We start from the raw sequence: 27,268 nt of genomic DNA, 5'->3' as shown, positions 1-27,268 counted from the left end.
AAAAGCTACAGGGGGCACAGTGATGGGGAAAAACTACTGGAGGCACAGCTACAGGGGGCAAAACTACTGGGGGCACAGCTACAGGGGGCACATTACTGGGGGGCACAGATACTGGGGCCAAAATTACAGGGGGCACAGCTACAGGGGGCATAACTGTGACCATGCCCCTTTCCTATGAAGCCACTGCCCTTTTTTTTGCTGTGCACCTAAGGCACGCGTTAACCCTGTTTTTCCTGTCAGGGGTGCCAAAGGAAACGTTCGTCCTGGGCGCCACAAGGTCTAGAACTGGCCCTGGTCATCCCTATTCCTTCAATTACTGGCCCATGGGCAAATCAGAACCAGAAGGTGAAGTGTTGTGGGGTGCAGCTATCCTCTATGCCCCAGCACCTTGTTTAAAAAATAAAACAAAAATAAAGAACCATAGGGTGATTCTGTAGCATCGATGGCGAGAAACCATCTGGTGCTCCCCCATTGATGACAAAAGTATTCAACATCAGCAATAAACCATTGATAATTTTAAATCATCGATGGTTGATGGCAATCCCTACTCCGGCCAACTCAGACCTCATTACATCTGGACTTGTGTTTCTGTTTAGGTAGATATCAGTGCAAATTGAAGTAACTTTTTTTTATTGACAGATGAGATCATTTTTACAATGTTTTAGCTAGGATAAATAGGGCTCACTTTTGGTAGCATCTGTTTATTTTATAAGCTTTACATACATCTCCCAAAAATAAGCACTTGTTTATTACTGTAAACTCCTGCTGTTGTCTTGGTACTGTATAACATGAAGAATAGATAGTGGTATTGTAAAAATAGTCGTCATACTGAATGCATTACGTGCCTTCGGAGCCATAACGAAACATTTTAGTGCATTGGGTGAGTGTCCACCATCTTATTGGGAATGACAGTTGATACCACAAGTGGGGACATGGCCAACATACTGTAATTGATCACTTGCAGTGATTGTCTGTAATAAACTACTGTAACATTACTAATACAGTATGTAGCTATAACAAATGAGGGCACTCACCAGATCTTCATTGACAGTTCATTTACTGCATTAACAGGTTAACATGTTGGTCCCGTAATAGGACATTTTTTTTTTTAAGATCGACAGCCTGGACATTAAATGACAAAGATATTGGGGAGATATTTCAAGAGTAGTTGCCCAAAGCAACCAACCAGCATCTAACTATCATTTCAAAGACTGTGCTAGATAAATGACAGAACAGGATTTTTACTACAACGTCTCCACTTTATCTCTCTCTTAAAGGCATGATACATCCCATGAAAGTTTTTCTATTTTCTGGTGTCTAGTCACTCAGCATCAATAGATATGCACCAGATGTACTATAATTTCTAGTTAACACACATAAGGATAGATTTATCAACCTTCAAGAGAGATAACATGGAGGAGTTGTTAATAGCAACCTTTCAGCTTGTAGTTTTCATTTAGTGCAGTCTATAAAATGAAAGAAGCTGATTGGTTGATATAAGAAACACATCTGCTTTACCTCTCAAATATTTTATATCGTACATCTCTTCTATGTAAACTGAGGTGTCTACCATGTTTCTGCCTGGAATGCTAGCATATCATAGCACAACACTACTGCTCATTCCATTTTTAGCACAAATGACAGTCAGATTTCAATTCATTATCCTATCTTTATATATTTAGAAAATATTGACTATGCCAATCCATCTGGAGTCTACCAATACAATAATGTTATCTAACATGCCCATATTGAATCCAGATAGAACTATATGCAAACTTCAACAGTGCCTATACTAAGAGAAAATTCATACATCTTTTTCTAGTCACTAAGATATAATGACAAGTATTTGCATTTCATTTTACCTACTGGCCCAACCCTCTCCACAGCACTGACCTCTTAGACACCACAGTACTCATCCACCATCTCAAGTAAGATTAAATTAACTACCACAACCTACAAGGAACAAAACAAAGTTTAAGAAATGTGTATTATATTATCAGCATAATCTTTGCATAACGCAGGCAGCTATTAACCCCAATCTTTCACAGAATGCCATTGTCCATTTCTATCATTTTGATAGTCATACATTTTCTCATTACATCTTCTACTTTTCTTCTTGGTAAAGATACCCAAGTGATTAGACTCACTGACTTCATGTGTTGCCACATAATTAAGATAATAAATCCACTTGGCCTCTTTCTTTAAAAACACTAAACCTCTATTGCCACTATGTGCAAGTGGCACCATCCAGTTCATCATTAAATGTCTTAATGCAGAAACCTGATGCCTCAGAAAATGTTTTGCTACTTCCACTTGTTAGAGCAGTGCATAGCAATTATCTGTGTTGGTCATCGGGAGCTAAATATGAAAATGTAGTCTCTTATAGGGTGGCACCTTTAGCTCTATAGAGATGAAATGTAGCTAAAGCCAACCTGTGCTTATGTGGTTAAGCCCATGAATATTTAATGAGAAAAACTTAACAATGGTGTAAGGTTGCAAGGGCTGTGGGGGGATAGCTGAAAGTCCAAACTGTGAGGTCAAGGGGTCTAATTCAGACATGATTGTAGCAGCAAATTTGTTAGCAGTTAGGCAAAACCATGTGCACTGCAGGGGGGGGCATATATAACATGTGCAGAGAGAGTTAGATTTGGGTGAGGTGTGTTCAACTGAAATCTAAATTGCAGTGTAAAAATAAAGCAGGCAGTATTTACTCTGCACAGAAACAAAATAACCCACCCAAATCTAACTCTCTCTGCAAATGTTATATCTGCCACACCTGCAGTGCACATGGTTTTGCCCAACTGCTAACAAATTTGCTGCTACGATCAGGTCTGAATTACCCCCAATACGAGGCACATTATGGCCTTAAATTATTTTAAGGAACAATGAAACCCAAAATATAAGGAGAAGTAGAGGAAGACCAATAGGAACAAAAGACAGATAAACAGTGGAAAACTGAAATTCTAGGGCTACATTGTTTGCTGTTGGGATAAAACAAAAAAAAAAAGGGAAAAAAGCAGAAACCACCAATGCAACAATCAAGATTCAAAGTTAACTATAAGTGTGAAACGTGAGAGTGAGGTGTTGTAACTTCTGGCCATCAAACTCAAGCACAGGTGAAGAAGCTCAACAACCCAACCATAACTTGAATACATAATACATAAAGTTGCAATAACCAGCTATAAAACAGCAAGGACAGTAACAATAACAACCATGAAAGTGATAATAATCTGAATTGACACAGAGTGCCTGCATGAAATAAACCAAGTTCTCTCTGAGTAACAGGGCATGAGAGACACTGAGCTACAGAAATACAGAAAAAAAATATTATGGCTAGAGAAAAACATAGACCAGTAACTTAAAAAATGCTCAAAATGAGAAATAGGTATTACAGATCAATGCTAGATGAACCATAGGCTGCAGAAAAAAAGTTCATAAAAAATGACACTTACTTGACACTCATATGGCTTGGAACCAGTCCTGGGATACTGGATCTTTAGAGTCACCTATGAGTAGGTACAGTACTGTGCCAGCTGCTTAATCCCTTCATCTACAGAGGAGATCACGTAGGTGGAGTCTTAGGTAACAAGAAGCTTAACAGGACACCCCCAGCGATATGTAATGTTATTATCCCTCAATGTAGTAGTGTTAGGGTGGTAAGCTCTGCTCTTGGCCAACGTAGCTGCAGATAGTTCCAGATAGATCGGTAAGCCTCCACAGTATCTGTGCCTTCAACCTGTTTTGCTGCTTTCATAATGTTCTCCTTAATGTAAAAGAAGTAAACGTTTCGGTAGGCTTTGAATGCAGTCGGCTGTACAAGGTAACAGTTTGCAGAATAACATAAAAACATAATCTGACAATTCCACATTGGAGGCAGAGTCTGGTTTGCTGCAGATTTTTAAGTTGTTCCACCTGGATGTGTCTTCTAAATCAGGCAGCTTATATCCTTCATTGCCGACATTTCAGCTTGTACATCAGCATGCTCTGTTAGATCATTATGCAATAAGATCAGTTATTACAATTTGTTTCCAAATGATCTGTATGGCCACCCAATCCTTACCCTCAGCACAGAGCACAACACAACAGCCAGCAAATTGAACCTGAATGCAGTAGCCATCTGGATTATAGAGTAAGCATGGGAAATAGGGCTACTGGGTGCTGGGGTAATATGCATAGATGGTGGTTTCTAACAGCTGAAAAGGTCCTGGTCTAGCCTTAGAATAAGCTGCAGAGAAGCAGATCAGAGGGAAACAGATTGGAGGAGGAATCATGGGGTGATTAGCTGTCTTAGGTGGCATAGTTACAGTTAGCAAATGAGTACTTCCATGTTCTAAAGCAGACTTGCAAGTGGAACTCCAGTCCGTCACACATAGAGTGAATTAGTAATAGTGGATTACTGCATGCAGGAGGCACATTCAATAGAAATACATTATACTGCAGCAGCATACTGTAAGTGCAAAGGAAAATGACAGCCATCTGAGGCAGGTTCTGTAACTCTGGCCTAAACCATAATATAGAAAGGCTGCATAAATAGTGACATGAAGCCAAGAAGTAGTAATATGAATAAAAGCAGGGCACAATAACAAGCCCCAATCACTCAGCTGGTCACCAGGCATAAAATCCTAGGCATAACCCTGTGCATAGATGTACAGTACATAAGAAATGGAGCAGGACTTGCAGTCAGAATCGGACAGTTACCTAAAGAACTTTGTGGGATTCGACAGTCACTTTAGAAGGTACAGGGGCCAGGGAGCACAAGCAGCATCAGGGAACAGCCAGGTAGGCTGTGAGGTCTGCAGCACACCGGGTCCTCTGCATGTGAATTGGCCGGCAGCTGCAGATGCTAAACATGGCAAGATGGCCATCCTGCAAGGTATATTTAGCTGCTAGTGAATGGGTCTTAGCATTGAGGTGAGGTGAGGCAGAGCGTTTCCTGTCATGCTAACGTATATGCCAGAGTTATAACTATATAAAATATATGGGGATCTCCGTCAGAGCTGCGGGATCAGTATGTATTACCGACGGTTGGGGTGCCGGCCATCAGTATACAGACAACAGCATCCCGGCCACTGCACTTGCCATGCTGCGGGCTCAGTGGCTTGATGCATTCGCCACAGTTCTATTCCCACTCTATGGGTGTCGTGGACACCCACGATTGGGAATAGTCCCTGTGAGCCGAGATTCCGGCTGGCGGCATCACCAGCAGTCGGGATTCTGGTGTCGGTATCTTGAGCACCAGGATCCCGACTGCCAGCAATTTAACTGTATCCCAGAGCCGCAGGCGGTAGCTGGTAAGGTTGGAGTGGCAGACACTAGCAGTGCTTCAGGAAAAGAGTCTGCCATCTTGGCCTTGGAAGTAATTGTTCCAATTCACTTGGCAATAGCTTTAAGTCTCTTTCTTCACTGTCTTTGCTGTAAAACTGTCTTCTTAGAATCAATACTCCACTTGTTGCATCCTTATTAGATCAATTAGCCTGTGAGGCATCACTCAATTATCTGGTCTCTGCATGTGTGCATACATTCAAATTACTTACCACACACTTTTGAAGGAGGTAGAGTTGTTATTTCTGGCAGTCTGCAGGGTGGAATTCCAGTCAAGCAAGCCAAACAAAGCGTCTGGGCTGGTCTAATAATCTTTATATACAATAGTAAGGAGGGCACTGTTACCTTCAAGGAAAAGAAAAAACATGGCTTTGCTACTAGACAATTAGGTTAGAGCTCTGTGTGTGCAGCTCTCAATGCTTAACCAGCTGACTGATATGATAGTTAGACTACAGTATGTTAGATTAGTGGCAAAGATCGCCAACAAAGTGATGTGGAAGTTTTCTGCCATCTTTGCATATAAAGCAGACTGTTAAAACAAAAGTAACATTGTGATGGCCATCTTGACCGTGTCATCATGGAATGCTTAGGGAAGCCAGGCTCTTATTCCCACCCACCTTAACAGATACAATAGAGGAAATGCAAAAAAGCATTTAGGAAGTCACTGCTACACTGCAAGCCCAATTGCTGCAAGTAACTAGGGGAGATATACTAAGCAATGATAAAAGTGGAGAAGTTAGCCAGTGTAGAAGTTGCCCATGGCAACCAATCAGATTTCATGTAACATGTATAATTTACATACTATAAAAGTATACAGAGCAGCGAATCGGTTGGCATTGGCAACTTCTCCACTGGCTCACTTTTCAACTTTTATCACTGCTTAGTACATGTCCCCCTTAGGCCCAAGAAGAGACCACAAGGCTTCTGCATGAGCTATTGAGCTTACTGATGCAGCAACAGAAGAACAGACAGTGCAGCTTGCTATGCAGAAAATGGCACAGGAACACACTGTTGTAGCATAAAGTATCCTTTATTAGCTGAAAGAGCTGCAAAAATGTGCTAAATGGTTGCTGGAAAATTAGGCCAAGATTCTGTAACCTTATTTGTTCAGTGAAGCTCAGAATATCTACATGGATTTGGATGAGCTACAGGCATTGAATTATTACTTGTGAACACTGTTCATTCATTTCCTGGATAACTGATGCTCATTACCTGTTTAATTTCCATGCCTAGTATCCTTTGCCTCCCTTATTGTTGCTTTGTAAGAATTATTTCTGCGTAATAGGTGTTATGCTCTTCTACTGTATTTAATTGTACATATTTATTTGCTTTATGATATCAGGACTGCCTACATTGTTTGCTACAATTCTTTGCTTTAATTGTTTGCTACAAGTGCAATGGAGAAGTCCTATAACCAGGGGCAGATTTAGGGGTGAGGGCGCCCCATAGGCACAACAGTAATGGCCTCCCCCCACCTGCCTAATTTTATTATTTTTATTGATTGGCTGTAAGCCCTCATTTGATGATAGTCAATGTAATAGAATAATAAAAAAGCTAAGGCATTTATTTTACTTATAATTATGTATACATATTTATTAAATAGGACCACTTACAGAGGAAGTATGTGCATGTACTACCTGTTTACACTTCATTCAAGATGGCCTATGGTACAGTACTGTACAGTGGAAATATTTTGCAGTTACTGGTACTTTATGGGCTGACAGTCCCAACACATACATCCAAGTGCTGCCCCCAAACAAGTGCCGCCCCTAGGCATGTGCTTTATGTGCCTCATGGGAAATCCGCCATTGCCTATAACATTTGCAGTATTGCAGAGCTAATACAGTAGATTAGCTCAAGTGGTCTGGTAACACTATTTACAAGTTGGCTGGACCTTTAAAAATTATTTTGAAAACCCATTTCTATAACATGCTTTTAAGTTAGAATATGCGGTCATAAAATTTAACGAATGATTTTATTTTTCCAAAACATTGGTAATCATACCACATCTTGCACCCTTGAGACATACTGGATGACTTCTGGGTACATCATATACTGTATTCATATAATTAGTACAAAAATTGACACTATTCTCTTGGTTTTCTATATTGAATTAATCACACTTGCTTCTGGTAAATTTAGCATTTCAAATTAATACATTTTGCCTGCTACGTGGGCCTGATTCAGGGATGAATGAAAACGTATGATTTACGCACATCTCCAATATTTTCTCTATGTTGCATGCACTGGATGAGTTCTGCATTTGTGCAGAATGGGTTCTTTGTCATCAGAAGCAGTGACCCCTATGCCACAGCCTCATTGACAGACTGCGGCCATTTAGGAGCTGCAACGGGATGCTTTTCCTTAGATGGGGGAGTGTCAACATGTGAATGCTGAGACCAGCGTATGTATCTTCCGAAATAGATTTATTAGTCTCTGCAGCAAGAATTCTTTGGCCATCCTAAGGGTTACTCAGATTGCAGAGGTCCAGCAAGAGTGATCTGATGCTGCATCTTCAGATGAAGTAGCAGATCACAGAAGTAGACAGGAAGTGTCTGTTAACACAAGACACCTCCTGCAGTATTAGCATATTTCTCACAGCAGCTGCATCCAAAGATGCTGCTGTGCTTACTGGGTCCATCTCTGAATTAGGCCCAGTGGTCGCTAAACTTTGTTAGGTGATCTGCCCACACCAATCCGTGATCTCTTGTGTTTTCTCATTTGGGAATAATAAACCGGCTATCTCTAGATCAGTGATGTTGTAGAATAATAAGTGGCAACCATTTGTGGGCCCTGCATGGTAGGTGAGCAAGTCACATGGCACATAAAAGTAGAACATTTGTGGTTTCAGTTTGTTTGAAATGGAAATCTGTTTTTCCAATAAAATGTACTGAAGACTGAGGATAATATGTATCTCAAAGAGTGCTTTATTATGTGTTGTTAATCAGTGTTATGAATGGAAACGTGGTTCGGTTCTCCAGAAATCCAACCCACATGAATTATGTGGATCTGAACTGAACCCGGTTCTCTGGAGAAGATCTGAACTGAATCTCCGTTTAAATCTTCTCGCAGTTTGCAAAAAAAACATAATTTTAGCTGCTTTTAGCAATTTTTTTTTTAATTCTGGTTTTAAACCCAAACCCAAAACCAGCAAAGCTGTTTATGCAAAATCATTTGTATCATTAGGTTCTCCAATGAATTACAACAAAAACCAGCAAAAATGGCCTGACACACATCTCTAGTTATCACAAGTTTGTTAAACACAATCAATAAACATATTAAAACACATATCCCAGACAAATCTATCCTACTGTAGGTGAAGCTAGGGGAAGCCTGTCTGTCTTGATCATAGTCTTCCTACTAGTTTGGCTGAGATTAGGGCCTGATTCTGAATTGTTTGTAATGTTTTTAAAATTCTCTACACTTACTGTACATTGATTGTATAGCTTATGAGATTAAATGGCCATATTCAGTTTTGTGTGTATATTTTCAGTTTCAGTTCTGTAAAAGCAAATGACCACAAATTCAACCTAGGTGCTCTAGATTAAATAAATTGAATTTGAAATATTATTGAATCTGGGATATACTATAAAACTCAGCTGCTGCCCTTAGTTAATTCTGAATAAACATAAGCATATATAAAACAAGGAATAGTGGTGTAAATTAATCCACTTTAAAGAGCGCGTCTATCAAGCATTCAATACATGTATGTTTTAAAATGTTGCATAAATCCATATTTATTAGAAATAAATATACGCATAAAGAAGCTTTTCACACAAAAAAATATTCACAGTTATGAATTGTTACCACATATTTGTCACCACCCTGCAAACAATAAATCAATTGTCCACAGAATAATTCATAAAATGCCTCCAATCCATTAGCAATTTTTCATGTACATATTGTATCCCTTTAAGGTTTAAATGAAGATTTTTCCTTTCTGCTGTGTAATTCTCAATGTACAGAGGAGAGTGCTGCCAATGTAAGCGCTAGGCTTGACCTTGTTCTCTGGCTGTTTTATATACTTTAGCACAGTTTATAATTAGCGAAAAAGAGAGGGAGAACGCCTGCTTTATGTTTATTGACAGTCCAGCTTTATGCTCGACCCCTCTCCAAAATGTTTCTTGCCAAGGTGCCATAATGATTATGGAGAACAGGAAATACAATGCAGCTTGTTGGAATCCTGCAGTAGCGGCAAACAACGGAGCACCTCAGGTAATTATTCCATCATCCCAGGTCACTTTTAGATCTTTGGACGGAACCAGGTCCTAACACGTTACTCTATCACAGTAATGCTGACGGTTTCATCAGAGGATAAATATGTTTCAAACTCTAGTAGCTATTTAAACTAGCAAGATCCAATCCAATTCCTCAGCCCTAATTGGGCATTTGCAACACCTGTATCCTTTCAATAGTGTAAATAGCTAAAGACAAATTTTTACTTCCCAGACCCATTATAAAGCCATACATATCTGTTATATTCAGTGTCGGATTAGGGCATGTAGGGCCCACAGGGGGGATGCAGTGGTAGGGGGTCCATGTTTAGGGGTGTGGTCAGTCTGCAGAGGGGGTGTGGCCTTCCACCACATTGGTTTGACTAACCATTAGAGAGTGCAACATCTGGGGCCCTTCATAAATATATACAGTAAATTCAGCTGCTGCATGCATGATAATGTACCAGATTAATAACAGATTAATAACATCAATGCACAGTAAAAATACACAACAGTCCAGTATAAGGTAACATATGTATAATGTATAATTCAAGTGCACAGTCTAGAACCTGATCTTTAGAGCAGGAGGTGGGGCCCCAGGCAGTGGGGCCCACCGGTGGTTTCCCCTTTACCCCTGTGCGCCAGTCCAAGCTTGATTATATTTCAAATAAAACTTAGAACTAATATATTGTTTTCATTCAATTATACATTTAACAATGCAATAACATTAAAACATATAACTAGTTGGCATCACTCAATGTTTTTTTCTGGTATAGAAACATAATAAGTATAACTTATACATTACATCTATTCATAAGCCCTCTGGTGGGCTAGAGGGGTAATGCATCTTCTCCAATCAGTGTTACAAACACAAAGCAGCCCCAACTAGGATTTTTTGGGAGGGGGCGTGGCCAAGCTGAACCACAATTGTTGACTCTCCCTGTACCTGGGTCTGTCTCAACTCTTAACAGTCTTGTTACCACAATGCCCTATCAGCTGTAGCAGAGGAAAGTCTGAGATGCTTATAGGCCAGAATTACCCATAAGTGCTTGCAGATGCGTATGCAGCCCACTACACATGCATAGTTTTCTGCAAGTGACTAGATACAGCCACATCTGGACTTGTGGTTGATTATGTGAGATGCTGACATTATGTGAGATGCTGACAGCGTCATAGTAGTAAGTACCTACTGAACAGTACTTATTGGCCCTCATTCCGAGTTGATCGCCCGCTGCCGATTTTTGCAGCGCAGCGATCAGGTTGAAAAACGGCAATTCTGTGCATGCGCATGGTATGCAGCGCGCATGCGCTAAGTACTTTCACACAAAACATTGTAGTTTTACACAAACCCGAGCGATGCTTTTCAGTCGCTGGAGTGTTTGTTGTTTGATTGACAGGAAGTGGATGTTTCAGGGCGGCAACTCAGCATTTTTTGGGAGTGTGCTAAAAAACGCAGGCATGCCAGGTAAAAACGCAGGAGTGGCTGGAGAAATGGGGGAGTGGCTGGCCGAATGCAGGGCGTGTTTATGACGTCAAACCAGGAACTAAACAGACTGCAGTCATCGCAAGCTAGGAGTAAGTCTTGAGCCACTCTGAAACTGCATGAAATTTTTAAGTAGCAGAACTGCTAACCTTTTGTTCGCACTTCTGCTAAACTAAGATACACTCCCTGAGGGCGGCGGCCTAGCGTTTGCATTGCTGCAAAAAGCAGCTAGCGAGCGATCAACTCGGAATGAGGGCCATTGTGCACACTTGAGGAACTTTAATAATCAATATTATACGATACATGCTTACTGAGCACCATAGCTGCACTTATTGAAATAATTTACATCACATAACAAACAGTGAAAATAAAAGAAGACCAACAAGGTGATCTTAAGACAAAAATACAGTAAATTCCTTCTTGCCATGTTTAAGGCTAGTCAAACATCTTCCTAGACTAATGGAGAAAATAGAAAACAATGAACGATTTTCAGTTTCTCTGACTCAGTGTTGGAAGATAAATGATTGTTACACGCCACATGTTATGAAAAATTGCCGGTATTGTTGAATCACAATAAATAACCTACATAGCTAAATAAACAAGAATAGATACTAGAAATATGCTGTTTATTCTTTTCTTCTTTCTTTTGCCTGGGATGCTTAAACAATTGTTTTCTGCTTCAAGCGCCTTTGGCAAACATGTGAAATATGTTGTTTTCAAATTTCTTTTTCTTCCCATAATCAATATGTGCTGCTAGTATTTTTCTGGTTGCCTGTAAATTACGTTCACTGACATTGGTGGCCAATAAAAGATCTGGCAAGTAGCTATTACTCATAAACTTTGATTCACTTGGCCAAAGGCATAATGAGGAGCAGATTTTGTCTAGAACATCTCCAGCAGAACGAGAAATCAGACTTCAGTACAATTACTGAAATGTGTTCTACAAAGTACATTTATGGCTGTATAAAGCATACTGTATGACAGAGTATTCTGGCAGCAACATATTTGAGATATTTTGTCAATAGAGATATACCATGGAATGTAATGAAGTGATGCCTTGTAAGTGATTGCCCCTTTAAACAAAGGTCAGAGATTGCCGGCATTCTGCATCTCTGGCAATCTCGGACACCATTACATCCCGCCGCTAGGGGCTGAAGCAGATATGCACACATGTCATTTCTTGTGCCTGGATCTTGTACTTTTTAGCACTGCACATACTCATTAGCACTTCTGATTGCAGCAGAAGTGTTTTTGAGTGGAAAGGGACATTCTAATATAGGATAAGTTCAGTGAGGATATGTTGGTGGAATTGCAGGCTATGCATAATTGTGCATATGCAAAGATTTCTCTGTTTTCAAAACTCGCCAATAGGATGCCGGCATGGAAGGCAGTGCGCACTGATGTTTCCAACCATAGAAAGACAGAGCAGCACAAGAGATCAGCTTGTAGGCAAATTGCACAAGGGGGGTCAGTCTGACCTGATCGCTTGCTGCAGTTTATCGCAGCGCAGTGATTGGGTCGGAACTGCGCATGCGCCGGTGCCACAGTGCACCTGCGCATGGCAGCTTTTGTTACCTAGCGATCCCCTCTGAGACAGAGGGGGTCGCTAGGCAGGAGGGGGCTGAACAGCGGCGTTAAGCCGCCGTTTAGGGGGAGCGGTCTGGCCAATGCAGGCATGGCCGGACCATTGGGGGGGGGCGGCGGCTGCATGACGTCTCATGCAGCCGCTACGGCCAGTGGGAGCGACGAGCAACTCCCAGCCAGTAACAGGAGCTGTGCTGGCCGGAAGTTACTCCTCAAATACAAAGGCATCGTCCCTGTGCGATGCTTTTGTATTTGTGGTGGGGGGGGGGCGGCACTGACATGCGGGGCGGACTAGCCCTGTGCTGGGCATCCCCCCGCATGTCTGAGTTAACGATCGTAGCTGTGCTAAACTTAGCACAGCTACGATCAACTCGAAATGACCCCCAAGGTGTGACCATAAACCATCAACAGGAGCTGAAGTGTGACATGCTCAACGTGTTCCGTTCCTATAGCATCTTTAACTTTATCAAGACCGATCAGGGGTTCAGTAAGAACTTTTTACATTTGTGACGGTTTGACTCAGGTGTGCCACCAACTTGACTTGAATTTAACCCCTGATAAGTCACATGATATGACAGGCTTATCAAAATAATATATATCAAGAACAATAAGACTGTTAAAACAAGGTACATATGTGGATTTCTATTACTTACTCCTCCACTTTTATAATACTGGGCCTCATTCAGAGGTGGACGCAATTGCCATTGTAACAGAGGCTGTGATAATATGCAAATGCTAAGGTCACCCTTCCTCCAGTGCGTGATGGAAAGTACAAGCACTGAGACACCCCTAAGTCCTTTGACAGTGAAACTGAGTCGGCAGTTCTAAACACTCCCCGCTTGACGCACCATCACATGCACCATCAACACTTGTGACACCCTATGTGCTGCCCAGTGGTTTCATCTCTAATTCATCTAAGCATGGCCTCTATGGCTGTGGATCTGCCTTTGGGAACACAGCTGCGTTCGCTGACATGCCTGTGACATAACCATACCATACCATAACATGCCCATGATACACCCTTTTTTGCAAACACTTCAAGCTACCTCCCAGTCACTACCCAGGAACGTCCATGGTTGTCCGCCACAAGCTCTATTGTAAGCAACTCCTTACACAACAGTGGTGTCTGCGTGCAAGTAAATGCATGTGCTGTAGGGGTGCCTGGACTTTTCGGTCATGTACAGTAACAAATTACTGTCAACTGTGCAGACATTATCACTGTGTTCACCTCTGAATCATGCCTGTTCAGTCCACAAATGGGCAAGCTACACAAATCACCTCAGTGATGTGCTTAGTTAGTTACTAAAGAATTTATTGTCATGTTTACTGATTTAGCCCAGAATGGCTTCCAGTCTAGCACCTGTACTTATAGATTTATTTATACATTGTTTAGAAGGTCTATTTGTTCATTTTGTGTAATGGTGTTAATAGTTATGAATAATACCAAAATAGCCAGTTATTTACAGCAACTGTAATCTGGTATAACTTATTACATTCTATTGTTTATGTACTCACATTTAGTAATTTTATGAATGTACATCTTGTCTTCTCAACAGATAGTGGCTTCAGATGGTACCCAAGAAAGTGCTCCAGTCAATGTGGACATCCTAGTTATTGATGCAAATGACAACACCCCTACTTTTTCAAACATTTCTTATAATGTCAAGATTTATACAGACATGGCCACTGGGGAGAGCATTATAAGAGTAAGTTCAATACGATTTTGACATTAATGACCCATTGGTACACAAATTCTACTGGTCAGTTGTAGATTTCAGCTGACGTGATTGGATATTTGAGTTTTAGGTGGCATTCAGTATTCTGAGCCATGGATTGCAGCTGACAGTTCAATGGTATTCCATAAAAATGCTTTTAAATTAGGAAAGTTATTATCATTTTGAACTAATTTTACAGTAGTGGTGAAATATCAGAGTAATGTGTGCGTAAATAAATGTTTGTCATCAGTATATTTTTGCTCTTTTTAAAACTGTACTGAATAAACTGTATCTATATTTTTATCTCCTTTATGTAGCCCAAGTTTGTCCAGTAAATGCACAATGTCACCCAAACAGAGAGTAATCAAGTACTGTAGCTCAATTTGGTTGCTATTGACCAAACTGCCCCATGATTGCTCATGTACAGTATATCACCACAGGCTAAGCAACCATAAAAAGTTATAGAAGATTGCTATGATTTTTGATGTTGGTGAATTTGAGCAGCCAATGACCACAAATCTGCCTTTATTTAGGCCTATCAGCTGAATGCTTGGCTTGATCTTAACGTGATCTGGTGAAATCATCACATGACTCTCTTAGACAGTCATTCATTAAAGCAGTGGGACTGTAACTGAAGGTCTCAAGCACATTTTTTTTTACACTGACACTGAGGTATTCAAAGAAAACAGTTGTCACACTATACTATGATATCCGGCATATGCAAGCAGATTGCTGCATTTGTCAGTGTTTAATTAATAAGCCCACTGGCATTACATCTTAATTTAATAATTTCGGAGAAATATTCACCTTCTTGAATAATCTACCCTCCAGTCAGCAGCGTAATTGTACTATTTGTTTGATTGCAGGTAGCAGATTTATTATTATGTCTAGAGGGAATGTTCAGTAAAGTTCAGAACATTTGTAAGGCATTGAGATGAATACTGTGTAAGGAATAATAAGACATTGTATAAGACATGAACTATTATTATTATTTTATTATTATTATTACCACCTTAATGATTGTATACACATTTAGAGTCAAACAGAGCTTTATATGATCCTGTCAGCCCCCAAACCTTATGTTTGAAAGTGAGTCTCAATAACTGCATGTCATTGCTGCATGTGTTAAAACGGAATGCTTTTAACATCCCTGCGGTCAGTATGCCAGCAGACATGTGACTAATGCAGGGTGACCAGCACTCAAACACAAACAGCTGACATTCCAAAGGTAAGTATCAGGGTGCTGGTTAGGGCCCGGAGTGGAGGGGGGGAAAGTAGGTGTAGGCACTAGGGAGGTGGTTAGCCATAGTCGCTCCAAGAGGGTTAGCCATAGCCATAGCCGCCAAACCCTTTAAATCACAGCTCAATACTTAGACAACCCATGGTCCTGACTTCTCAATTCATGGGCCATTGAGATCTCTACTGAGCATGTGCACGGGCCATCTTGTCTTGACTGAGTGAAACTGTGTAGTATGACATGTTGAGAGACAGAAGTCTCCTACTTACAGTACTGTAGCTCCAGAGAGACCTACTGATTTCAAGCTGTTTCAGATACCACTTACAGTACTTTTCAGTTTATTTGGGAGACAATCGGGGTCATTCTGACCTGATTGCTCGCTGCAGTTCTTCACAGCGCAGCAATCAGGTCAGAACTGCACATTTGCCGGTGCCACAGTGCGCCGGCGCATGGCTGACAGCCGACGGCTGTCATTGCCTAGCAATTGCCTCTGCCTGATTGACATGCAGAGGCAGTCGCTGGGTGGGAGAGGGTGGCATGGTGGCGTTTGGCCGCCATTTTGTGGTCCGGCCAATGCAGGCATGGCCGGACCGTGCGGGGGCGTGCCGCAGATGCTGCGTGATATCACACGTAACCGCTGCGACCCAGGGCAGTGATGAGTAACTCCCGGCAAGCCGCAGGAGCTGCGCTGGCCGGGAGCTACTCTTCAAGTACAAAAGCATCGCCGCTCTGCGATGCTTTTGTACTTGTGCGGGGGAGGGTGGCCGGCCTGACGTGCGGGGCGTAGTAGCCCTGTGCTGGGTGTCCCCCCACATGTCAGTGTAAGTGATCATAGCTGTGCTAAATTTAGCACAGCTACGATCAGGTCGGAATGACCCCCACTGTCATAACAATGTTCTATAGACAGCGATTTAAATTCACGTTCTAGAGTCATGTGCAGTAGTCACAGAATACTAGAGCTACTCTTGCTATTGAAAACATGGAAATGCAGTCTTTATAATTACAGGTTACTGAATACTGAGTGCCTGATTCCTATTGGTATGCATTTGCCAGCGAAGCAGTGATTTTTAAACCTACGGACTTGATAATCATCGCAAGTGAGGCTGGCATCCAGAAAAGAATACAGACACCCACCAGAGCCATTGTAAAGTCCTCAGCAACTGCGTACACACATGCAGCATCCATGCAGAAATGAGGGACATCAACTTCCCGAATGAGTCTGTGGTCACACAGACTGGCCATGGCAGTTTCACTACATATATGATCGCAGCTGGAGGCAGAAATGTGCCTCAAAAATGGCCATGCCATTCTTGTGTTTTTTCCACCACTCCCCGTTCCCCATCCCAAATGGTTCCTTCCTGTCAATCACTGTACATTTCATGCCTCGCTGTGATCAGCATCACAAATGTACCTTAGGGTGTGTGCAGTGTGATTACAGCACATGCGCAGTATACCGATAAACATTCAGTTGTGTTAACATTGGCATTGCGTACAAATCAGAATCAGGTCCTGAGTGCTTCAATAAAGACTGTTGTATCCGTAGTTATCACATAGCGGGACGTGCCATGGTACTAAAAATGTAAAGTCAGCAAGTACATTTTTTTTATTTATTCACTGTACATTAAGATACAGCACACTTTGATTCACTTTCTTCTCTGAAAGAGAGAATGACAAACTTAACTAATAACTTGAATCCCATCATTACCTTAGTGTGTTAATTCTCAAACTCATCTACAAGTCCTCAACTACACTACCCCTTCCTATATCCCAGCCCACAACTCCAAATGTTTGTATTCTCACTCTAATGTGGCTCTGACCAGGGCTGTAATCAAGGAGAGTGTGTGAGAGTGGCATCTCTCCAGGGTGCAAATGTGAAGGGAGAATTCTTTTTATGTTAATCTGGTCAAACTGAGTGTATGGTGGGTGTCAGTTTTCCTTTTTGTTCCAAGTTCTAACATATCTAGTTATGGCTCAGCTCTGGCTCGGACTACTCTAATTAAGAACTTTGCTTTTTACCTCTAACTACCCATGGAATGCCTTATACTCAACCCTACCTCCAACACTTCACTGAATTCAAATTCTGTTAAACTCCAACCTGAGTCATGCTTGCTTGCTCCTTAGCTGCACCAGTAACCACACTAGAAGAGCTCTTTCTTATTATTCTCTGCATGCATTCATCTTACCGCTACCTTGCATGTCTCTATTTTTTATGTATTGTGTTCCCCCACTATCCAGAGCTGTGTATCACTGGGACAATTCACAAATAAACAATAATAATAATAATACTGTCAGGAAGCACATTTTGATTATAAAGCTTAGCTTTATTTATAAAGTGGATTTACAATACAAAAAGCACACTATAGAAGGCTTTCATGAAAGATTTATAGTTGCAAAGCTGCCAACTGTGCACCATTTCCTCAGCAATATACAGTACACTGTAGCATACACATAGTGATCATAAAAGCCTCTGTAAAGTTTCTATTTAAGAACAGTATTTGCAATATGTTGCACAGAATAAATAACTTATTGTATTGTATAGTATTATTGTGTAGTGATATGTCATTGTTCATAGAAATTGAGTTTAATTGGTGTTTTGTCAATTGATAGCAAATTGCACCGATATAGAAGCTGTAAGTAACTGTCCAGTGAGGACAATACATATACAGTAACTGCTTTTTGCAGTATTTCAAAAACTTGCTAAATGCTATTATAATGATGGCCATGTGTGTTTCATAAAGTTGTACAATTCAAAAAAGGTTTAGAGCAATGGTGTTATTTCATATAATTACAATAATCATGTTCAGCGATGTAAACTTTAGCCGGACCTACTGTGGGAGTTGTAAATCAAATTACAATACATTTGAAATGAAAATAAGTCTAAAAATGTTTTGAAATATATATATATATATATATATATATATATATATATATCTTTATATCTTGTGTTAAAGTGTACACTTTCCTTTCGTTTGAGTTGGGGAATTTAAAAGCTACTTATTACTAGAGATGAGCGGGTTCGGTTTCTCTGAAACCGAACCCGCACGAACTTCATGTTTTTTTCACGGGTCCGAGCAGACTCGGATCCTCCCGCCTTGCTCGGTTAACCCGAGCGCGCCCGAACGTCATCATGACGCTGTCGGATTCTCGCGAGACTCGGATTCTATATAAGGAGCCGCGCGTCGCCGCCATTTTCACACGTGCATTGAGATTGATAGGGAGAGGACGTGGCTGGCGTCCTCTCCATTAGAAATTAGATTAGAAGAGAGAGAGAGATTGTGCAGAGTCAGACAGAGTTTACCACAGTGACCAGTGCAGTTGTTGTTAGTTAACTTTTATTTATTTTAATATAATATATCCGTTCTCTGCTATATCCGTTCTCTGCCTGAAAAAAAACGATACACAGCAGCAGCCAGTCACACAGTGTGACTCAGTCTGTGTGCACTCAGCTCAGCCCAGTGTGCTGCACATCAATGTATAAAAGGCAAAGCTTATAATAATTGTGGGGGAGACTGGGGAGCACTGCAGGTTGTTATAGCAGGAGCCCCCAGGAGTACATAATATTATATTAATTTAAAATTAAACAGTGCACACTTTTGCTGCAGGAGTGCCACTGCCAGTGTGACTAGTGGTGACCAGTGCCTGACCACCAGTATAGTAGTATATTGTTGTATGTATTGTATACTATCTCTTTATCAACCAGTCTATATTAGCAGCAGACACAGTACAGTGCGGTAGTTCACGGCTGTGGCTACCTCTGTGTCGGCAGTCGGAACTCGGCAGGCAGTCCGTCCATCCATAATTGTATTACAATATATACCACCTAACCGTGGTATTTTTTTTTCTTTCTTTATACCGTCGTCATAGTGTCATACTAGTTGTTACGAGTATACTACTATCTCTTTATCAACCAGTGTACAGTGCGGTAGTTCACGGCTGTGGCTACCTCTGTGTCGGCAGTCGGCAGGCAGTCCGTCCATCCATAATTGTATTATTATTATAATATATACCACCTAACCGTGGTTTTTTTTTCATTCTTTATACCGTCATAGTGTCATACTAGTTGTTACGAGTATACTACTATCTCTTTATCAACCAGTGTACAGTGCGGTAGTTCACGGCTGTGGCTACCTCTGTGTCGGCAGTCGGCAGGCAGTCCGTCCATCCATAATTGTATTATTATTATAATATATACCACCTAACCGTGGTTTTTTTTTCATTCTTTATACCGTCGTCATAGTGTCATACTAGTTGTTACGAGTATACTACTATCTCTTTATCAACCAGTGTACAGTGCGGTAGTTCACGGCTGTGGCTACCTCTGTGTCGGCAGTCGGCAGGCAGTCCGTCCATCCATAATTGTATTATTATTATAATATATACCACCTAACCGTGGTTTTTTTTTTCATTCTTTATACCGTCGTCATAGTGTCATACTAGTTGTTACGAGTATACTACTATCTCTTTATCAACCAGTGTACAGTGCGGTAGTTCACGGCTGTGGCTACCTCTGTGTCGGCAGTCGGCAGGCAGTCCGTCCATCCATAATTGTATTATTATTATAATATATACCACCTAACCGTGGTTTTTTTTTCATTCTTTATACCGTCGTCATAGTGTCATACTAGTTGTTACGAGTATACTACTATCTCTTTATCAACCAGTGTACAGTGCGGTAGTTCACGGCTGTGGCTACCTCTGTGTCGGCAGTCGGCAGGCAGTCCGTCCATCCATAATTGTATTATTATTATAATATATACCACCTAACTGTGGTATTTTTTTTTCTTTCTTTATACCGTCGTCATAGTGTCATACTAGTTGTTACGAGTATACTACTATCTCTTTATCAACCAGTGTACAGTGCGGTAGTTCACGGCTGTGGCTACCTCTGTGTCGGCAGTCGGCAGGCAGTCCGTCCATCCATAATTGTATTATTATTATAATATATACCACCTAACCGTGGTTTTTTTTTCATTCTTTATACCGTCGTCATAGTGTCATACTAGTTGTTACGAGTATACTACTATCTCTTTATCAACCAGTGTACAGTGCGGTAGTTCACGGCTGTGGCTACCTCTGTGTCGGCAGTCGGCAGGCAGTCCGTCCATCCATAATTGTATTATTATTATAATATATACCACCTAACTGTGGTATTTTTTTTTCTTTCTTTATACCGTCGTCATAGTGTCATACTAGTTGTTACGAGTATACTACTATCTCTTTATCAACCAGTGTACAGTGCGGTAGTTCACGGCTGTGGCTACCTCTGTGTCGGCAGTCGGCAGGCAGTCCGTCCATCCATAATTGTATTATTATTATAATATATACCACCTAACCGTGGTTTTTTTATACCACCTAACCGTGGCAGTCCGTCCATAATTGTATACTAGTATCCAATCCATCCATCTCCATTGTTTACCTGAGGTGCCTTTTAGTTCTGCCTATAAAATATGGAGAACAAAAAAGTTGAGGTTCCAAAATTAGGGAAAGATCAAGATCCACTTCCACCTCGTGCTGAAGCTGCTGCCACTAGTCATGGCCGAGACGATGAAATGCCAGCAACGTCGTCTGCCAAGGCCGATGCCCAATGTCATAGTACAGAGCATGTCAAATCCAAAACACCAAATATCAGAAAAAAAAGGACTCCAAAACCTAAAATAAAATTGTCGGAGGAGAAGCGTAAACTTGCCAATATGCCATTTACCACACGGAGTGGCAAGGAACGGCTGAGGCCCTGGCCTATGTTCATGGCTAGTGGTTCAGCTTCACATGAGGATGGAAGCACTCAGCCTCTCGCTAGAAAACTGAAAAGACTCAAGCTGGCAAAAGCACCGCAAAGAACTGTGCGTTCTTTGAAATCCCAAATCCACAAGGAGAGTCCAATTGTGTCGTTTGCGATGCCTGACCTTCCCAACACTGGACGTGAAGAACATGCGCCTTCCACTATTTGCATGCCCCCTGCAAGTGCTGGAAGGAGCACCCGCAGTCCAGTTCCTGATAGTCAGATTGAAGATGTCAGTGTTGAAGTACACCAGGATGAGGAGGATATGGGTGTTGCTGGCGCTGGGGAGGAAATTGACCAGGAGGATTCTGATGGTGAGGTGGTTTGTTTAAGTCAGGCACCCGGGGAGACACCTGTTGTCCGTGGGAGGAATATGGCCGTTGACATGCCAGGTGAAAATACCAAAAAAATCAGCTCTTCGGTGTGGAGGTATTTCACCAGAAATGCGGACAACAGGTGTCAAGCCGTGTGTTCCCTTTGTCAAGCTGTAATAAGTAGGGGTAAGGACGTTAACCACCTCGGAACATCCTCCCTTATACGTCACCTGCAGCGCATTCATAATAAGTCAGTGACAAGTTCAAAAACTTTGGGTGACAGCGGAAGCAGTCCACTGACCAGTAAATCCCTTCCTCTTGTAACCAAGCTCACGCAAACCACCCCACCAACTCCCTCAGTGTCAATTTCCTCCTTCCCCAGGAATGCCAATAGTCCTGCAGGCCATGTCACTGGCAAGTCTGACGAGTCCTCTCCTGCCTGGGATTCCTCCGATGCATCCTTGCGTGTAACGCCTACTGCTGCTGGCGCTGCTGTTGTTGCCGCTGGGAGTCGATGGTCATCCCAGAGGGGAAGTCTTAAGCCCACTTGTACTACTTCCAGTAAGCAATTGACTGTTCAACAGTCCTTTGCGAGGAAGATGAAATATCACAGCAGTCATCCTACTGCAAAGCGGATAACTGAGTCCTTGACAACTATGTTGGTGTTAGACGTGCGTCCGGTATCCGCCGTTAGTTCACAGGGAACTAGACAATTTATTGAGGCAGTGTGCCCCCGTTACCAAATACCATCTAGGTTCCACTTCTCTAGGCAGGCGATACCGAGAATGTACACGGACGTCAGAAAAAGACTCACCAGTGTCCTAAAAAATGCAGTTGTACCCAATGTCCACTTAACCACGGACATGTGGACAAGTGGAGCAGGGCAGGGTCAGGACTATATGACTGTGACAGCCCACTGGGTAGATGTATGGACTCCCGCCGCAAGAACAGCAGCGGCGGCACCAGTAGCAGCATCTCGCAAACGCCAACTCTTTCCTAGGCAGGCTACGCTTTGTATCACCGCTTTCCAGAATACGCACACAGCTGAAAACCTCTTACGGCAACTGAGGAAGATCATCGCGGAATGGCTTACCCCAATTGGACTCTCCTGTGGATTTGTGGCATCGGACAACGCCAGCAATATTGTGTGTGCATTAAATATGGGCAAATTCCAGCACGTCCCATGTTTTGCACATACCTTGAATTTGGTGGTGCAGAATTTTTTTAAAAACGACAGGGGCGTGCAAGAGATGCTGTCGGTGGCCAGAAAAATTGCGGGACACTTTCGGCGTACAGGCACCACGTACAGAAGACTGGAGCACCACCAAAAACTACTGAACCTGCCCTGCCATCATCTGAAGCAAGAAGTGGTAACGAGGTGGAATTCAACCCTCTATATGCTTCAGAGGTTGGAGGAGCAGCAAAAGGCCATTCAAGCCTATACAATTGAGCACGATATAGGAGATGGAATGCACCTGTCTCAAGCGCAGTGGAGAATGATTTCAACGTTGTGCAAGGTTCTGATGCCCTTTGAACTTGCCACACGTGAAGTCAGTTCAGACACTGCCAGCCTGAGTCAGGTCATTCCCCTCATCAGGCTTTTGCAGAAGAAGCTGGAGGCATTGAAGAAGGAGCTAACACGGAGCGATTCCGCTAGGCATGTGGGACTTGTGGATGCAGCCCTTAATTCGCTTAACAAGGATTCACGGGTGGTCAATCTGTTGAAATTAGAGCACTACATTTTGGCCACCGTGCTCGATCCTAGATTTAAAGCCTACCTTGGATCTCTCTTTCCGGCAGACACAGGTCTGCTGGGGTTGAAAGACCTGCTGGTGACAAAATTGTCAAGTCAAGCGGAACGCGACCTGTCAACATCTCCTCCTTCACATTCTCCCGCAACTGGGGGTGCGTGGAAAAGGCTCAGAATTCCGAGCCCACCCGCTGGCGGTGATGCAGGGCAGTCTGGAGCGACTGCTGATGCTGACATCTGGTCCGGACTGAAGGACCTGACAACGATTACGGACATGTCGTCTACTGTCACTGCATATGATTCTCTCAACATTGATAGAATGGTGGAGGATTATATGAGTGACCGCATCCAAGTAGGCACGTCACACAGTCCGTACTTATACTGGCAGGAAAAAGAGGCAATTTGGAGGCCCTTGCACAAACTGGCTTTATTCTACCTAAGTTGCCCTCCCACAAGTGTGTACTCCGAAAGAGTGTTTAGTGCCGCCGCTCACCTTGTCAGCAATCGGCGTACGAGGTTACATCCAGAAAATGTGGAGAAGATGATGTTCATTAAAATGAATTATAATCAATTCCTCCGCGGAGACATTGACCAGCAGCAATTGCCTCCACAAAGTACACAGGGAGCTGAGATGGTGGATTCCAGTGGGGACGAATTGATAATCTGTGAGGAGGGGGATGTACACGGTGATATATCGGAGGGTGAAGATGAGGTGGACATCTTGCCTCTGTAGAGCCAGTTTGTGCAAGGAGAGATTAATTGCTTCTTTTTTGGGGGGGGTCCAAACCAACCCGTCATATCAGTCACAGTCGTGTGGCAGACCCTGTCACTGAAATGATGGGTTGGTTAAAGTGTGCATGTCCTGTTTTGTTTATACAACATAAGGGTGGGTGGGAGGGCCCAAGGATAATTCCATCTTGCACCTCTTTTTTCTTTTCTTTTTCTTTGCATCATGTGCTGATTGGGGAGGGTTTTTTGGAAGGGACATCCTGCGTGACACTGCAGTGCCACTCCTAGATGGGCCCGGTGTTTGTGTCGGCCACTAGGGTCGCTAATCTTACTCACACAGCTACCTCATTGCGCCTCTTTTTTTCTTTGCGTCATGTGCTGTTTGGGGAGGGTTTTTTGGAAGGGACATCCTGCGTGACACTGCAGTGCCACTCCTAGATGTGCCCGGTGTTTGTGTCGGCCACTAGGGTCGCTAATCTTACTCACACAGTCAGCTACCTCATTGCGCCTCTTTTTTTCTTTGCGTCATGTGCTGTTTGGGGAGGGTTTTTTGGAAGGGCCATCCTGCGTGACACTGCAGTGCCACTCCTAGATGGGCCCGGTGTTTGTGTCGGCCACTAGGGTCGCTAATCTTACTCACACAGCTACCTCATTGCGCCTCTTTTTTTCTTTGCGTCATGTGCTGTTTGGGGAGGGTTTTTTGGAAGGGACATCCTGCGTGACACTGCAGTGCCACTCCTAGATGGGCCCGGTGTTTGTGTCGGCCACTAGGGTCGCTTATCTTTCTCACACAGCTACCTCATTGCGCCTCTTTTTTTCTTTGCGTCATGTGCTGTTTGGGGAGGGTTTTTTGGAAGGGACATCCTGCGTGACACTGCAGTGCCACTCCTAGATGGGCCCGGTGTTTGTGTCGGCCACTAGGGTCGCTTATCTTTCTCACACAGTCAGCTACCTCATTGCGCCTCTTTTTTTCTTTGCGTCATGTGCTGTTTGGGGAGGGTTTTTTGGAAGGGACATCCTGCGTGACACTGCAGTGCCACTCCTAGATGGGCCCGGTGTTTGTGTCGGCCACTAGGGTCGCTTATCTTACTCACACAGCGACCTCGGTGCAAATTTTAGGACTAAAAATAATATTGTGAGGTGTGATGTGTTCAGAATAGGCTGAAAATGAGTGTAAATTATGTTTTTTGAGGTTAATAATACTTTGGGATCAAAATTACCCCCAAATTCTATGATTTAAGCTGTTTTTTAGGGTTTTTTGAAAAAAACACCCGAATCCAAAACACACCCGAATCCGACAAAAAAAATTCGGTGAGGTTTTGCCAAAACGCGGTCGAACCCAAAACACGGCCGCGGAACCGAACCCAAAACCAAAACACAAAACCCGAAAAATTTCCGGCGCTCATCTCTACTTATTACCCATCAGTGGACATCTGATAGAGTCAGATATCTACCTTTTAACATTAGCTATATACTAATACCGTGCAGCCGTAATGGCTGCTAAACCACGTGCACATGCTACGCACTCCGTACGCTATTTGCGTATGAAGACCTCGCACGTGGTACGCAAATTAAGTACACACGCTGTGCTGGGTGTACGGAATACCCACAGCGAGCATACACACAGACAGTAACCTTTATAAACTTTAAACACAGACTATGCTTACACTGTAAACCTTAATACCGTGGTACTATAATGGTATAACACTGAACCTTTGTGAGTATGCAAGCTGTTTGAGCAATTGAGATACTCAGAAACCCTTTGTACTAGCTAGAGAGACACAGACACCCTGCTGAGGCTCCAAAACCTTTACTAACGAGCTTTTAGATATATCAAAAGGGGTACACAGTTACAGCTTATACTCTACATGCTAACATCAAATCTAACAGAATAACTACACATAAATACACAATAGCGGCACAATCGCAAATAATAACATACAATGAGAGAGAGAGAGAGAGAGAATGTGGCATAAATACAGTCAGAGATTAAGAATGGTCACAGAGAGTACTTACACACATAGGAATGAATCGCTGCGCTAGTCCTGGTTACCAGCTCTGGGTTAGTCAATGATGAAAACCGTTGTGGAGAGAAGACTGAGCTGCTTCAGGCTGGCTTGTTCTTATATACACTACATACAGTACACTACAAAGGGACCTATAATCTCATTGTTCATTGGACACAGGAATGTCTCCTCGCATCATAACAAAAGGTCATAGGTTAGTTTGAACAGGTGGGCTGTGACTATATCAAACTGCTCAGGTGGGAGGGAATCTCAGAATTCCCGCCGCATGGATAATGAACTGCAAACATAGGAAATGTCCAGAAACTACTAAGGGGCATAACTATATGCAGGAGCGATTAATCTTTACCTAACCAGCACCAGATTGTTTTTAATAAAATGTTCTTTAGTTAGGTACCAAACACCACTGCTCAAACCCTGTCTGACCCTTCATATCATGCAAAGAGGAATTTCTCTGTCCAGCGACCAGTTACATTAAACAAACTTACAGTCATTATTAAGGGGAACATTATCTATAAAACATACTATTTGGTTTTATTATTTAACGTTTAAGTCGCCCGCTAGACGCACACAAACTCTACCGTAAATGCACATACCACGCGCTCGAGCGCATGGCCGAGGAGGCGCCATCACGCAGCTGCGAGTATCCGCACGCACGGGAGAGAATGTGCACGTGCAGCAGGCACGTGCATGAGGTGAATATATGGCAACGTGTAGCATGATATTTTTCCGACTTTTACAGTCAACCCTTTGGCAGTCATCAATAACTGCCACTTCCTAAAACAGTTCAAAAAGAAAAATATATGTCATAATGTAAATACAATTTTATGATTGGGTAAAGGGAGGAGAGGAGCAGGTGGGAAAAAGGTATGACCTAGTGAGATAGTAGAAGCATGTGTGTATGAATCCATGTTTGAGGGGTCATGTATCATCGTGCCGTACGTGTTTTACATCAAGCTTCGAGGTATTGCGAAGTATACGTTTGAATTCCTTCTTATCCCGTATTACGGGTCTGTGGATGGGCTGTCAAACTTTACCGAGCTCTTTTCGGCTTTTGGTTGCAACAAATGGGGGAGCACATTTAGTTGATGATACATGAATGGGGGGATATGTGAGT

The 27,268-nt window shown here is 42.5% G+C and overlaps 1 protein-coding gene across 2 annotated transcripts in view; it reads left to right on the top strand.

The window, feature by feature from the left end:
- PCDH15 (protocadherin related 15) overlaps nt 1–27,268 on the top strand; it is a 2,278,876-nt gene that overhangs the window by 1,365,030 nt on the left and 886,578 nt on the right. For both annotated transcript variants that reach the window (XM_063961739.1, XM_063961738.1), the window contains exon 14: nt 14,160–14,309. In XM_063961739.1, coding sequence (XP_063817809.1) covers nt 14,160–14,309 — 150 coding nt within the window. The remainder of the gene's footprint in view (nt 1–14,159; nt 14,310–27,268) is intronic.

The sequence above is a fragment of the Pseudophryne corroboree genome, chromosome 3, assembly GCF_028390025.1.
Source record: "Pseudophryne corroboree isolate aPseCor3 chromosome 3, aPseCor3.hap2, whole genome shotgun sequence".
Lineage (NCBI taxonomy): Eukaryota > Metazoa > Chordata > Amphibia > Anura > Myobatrachidae > Pseudophryne > Pseudophryne corroboree.
This window is presented reverse-complemented; position numbering and strand designations above follow the sequence as displayed.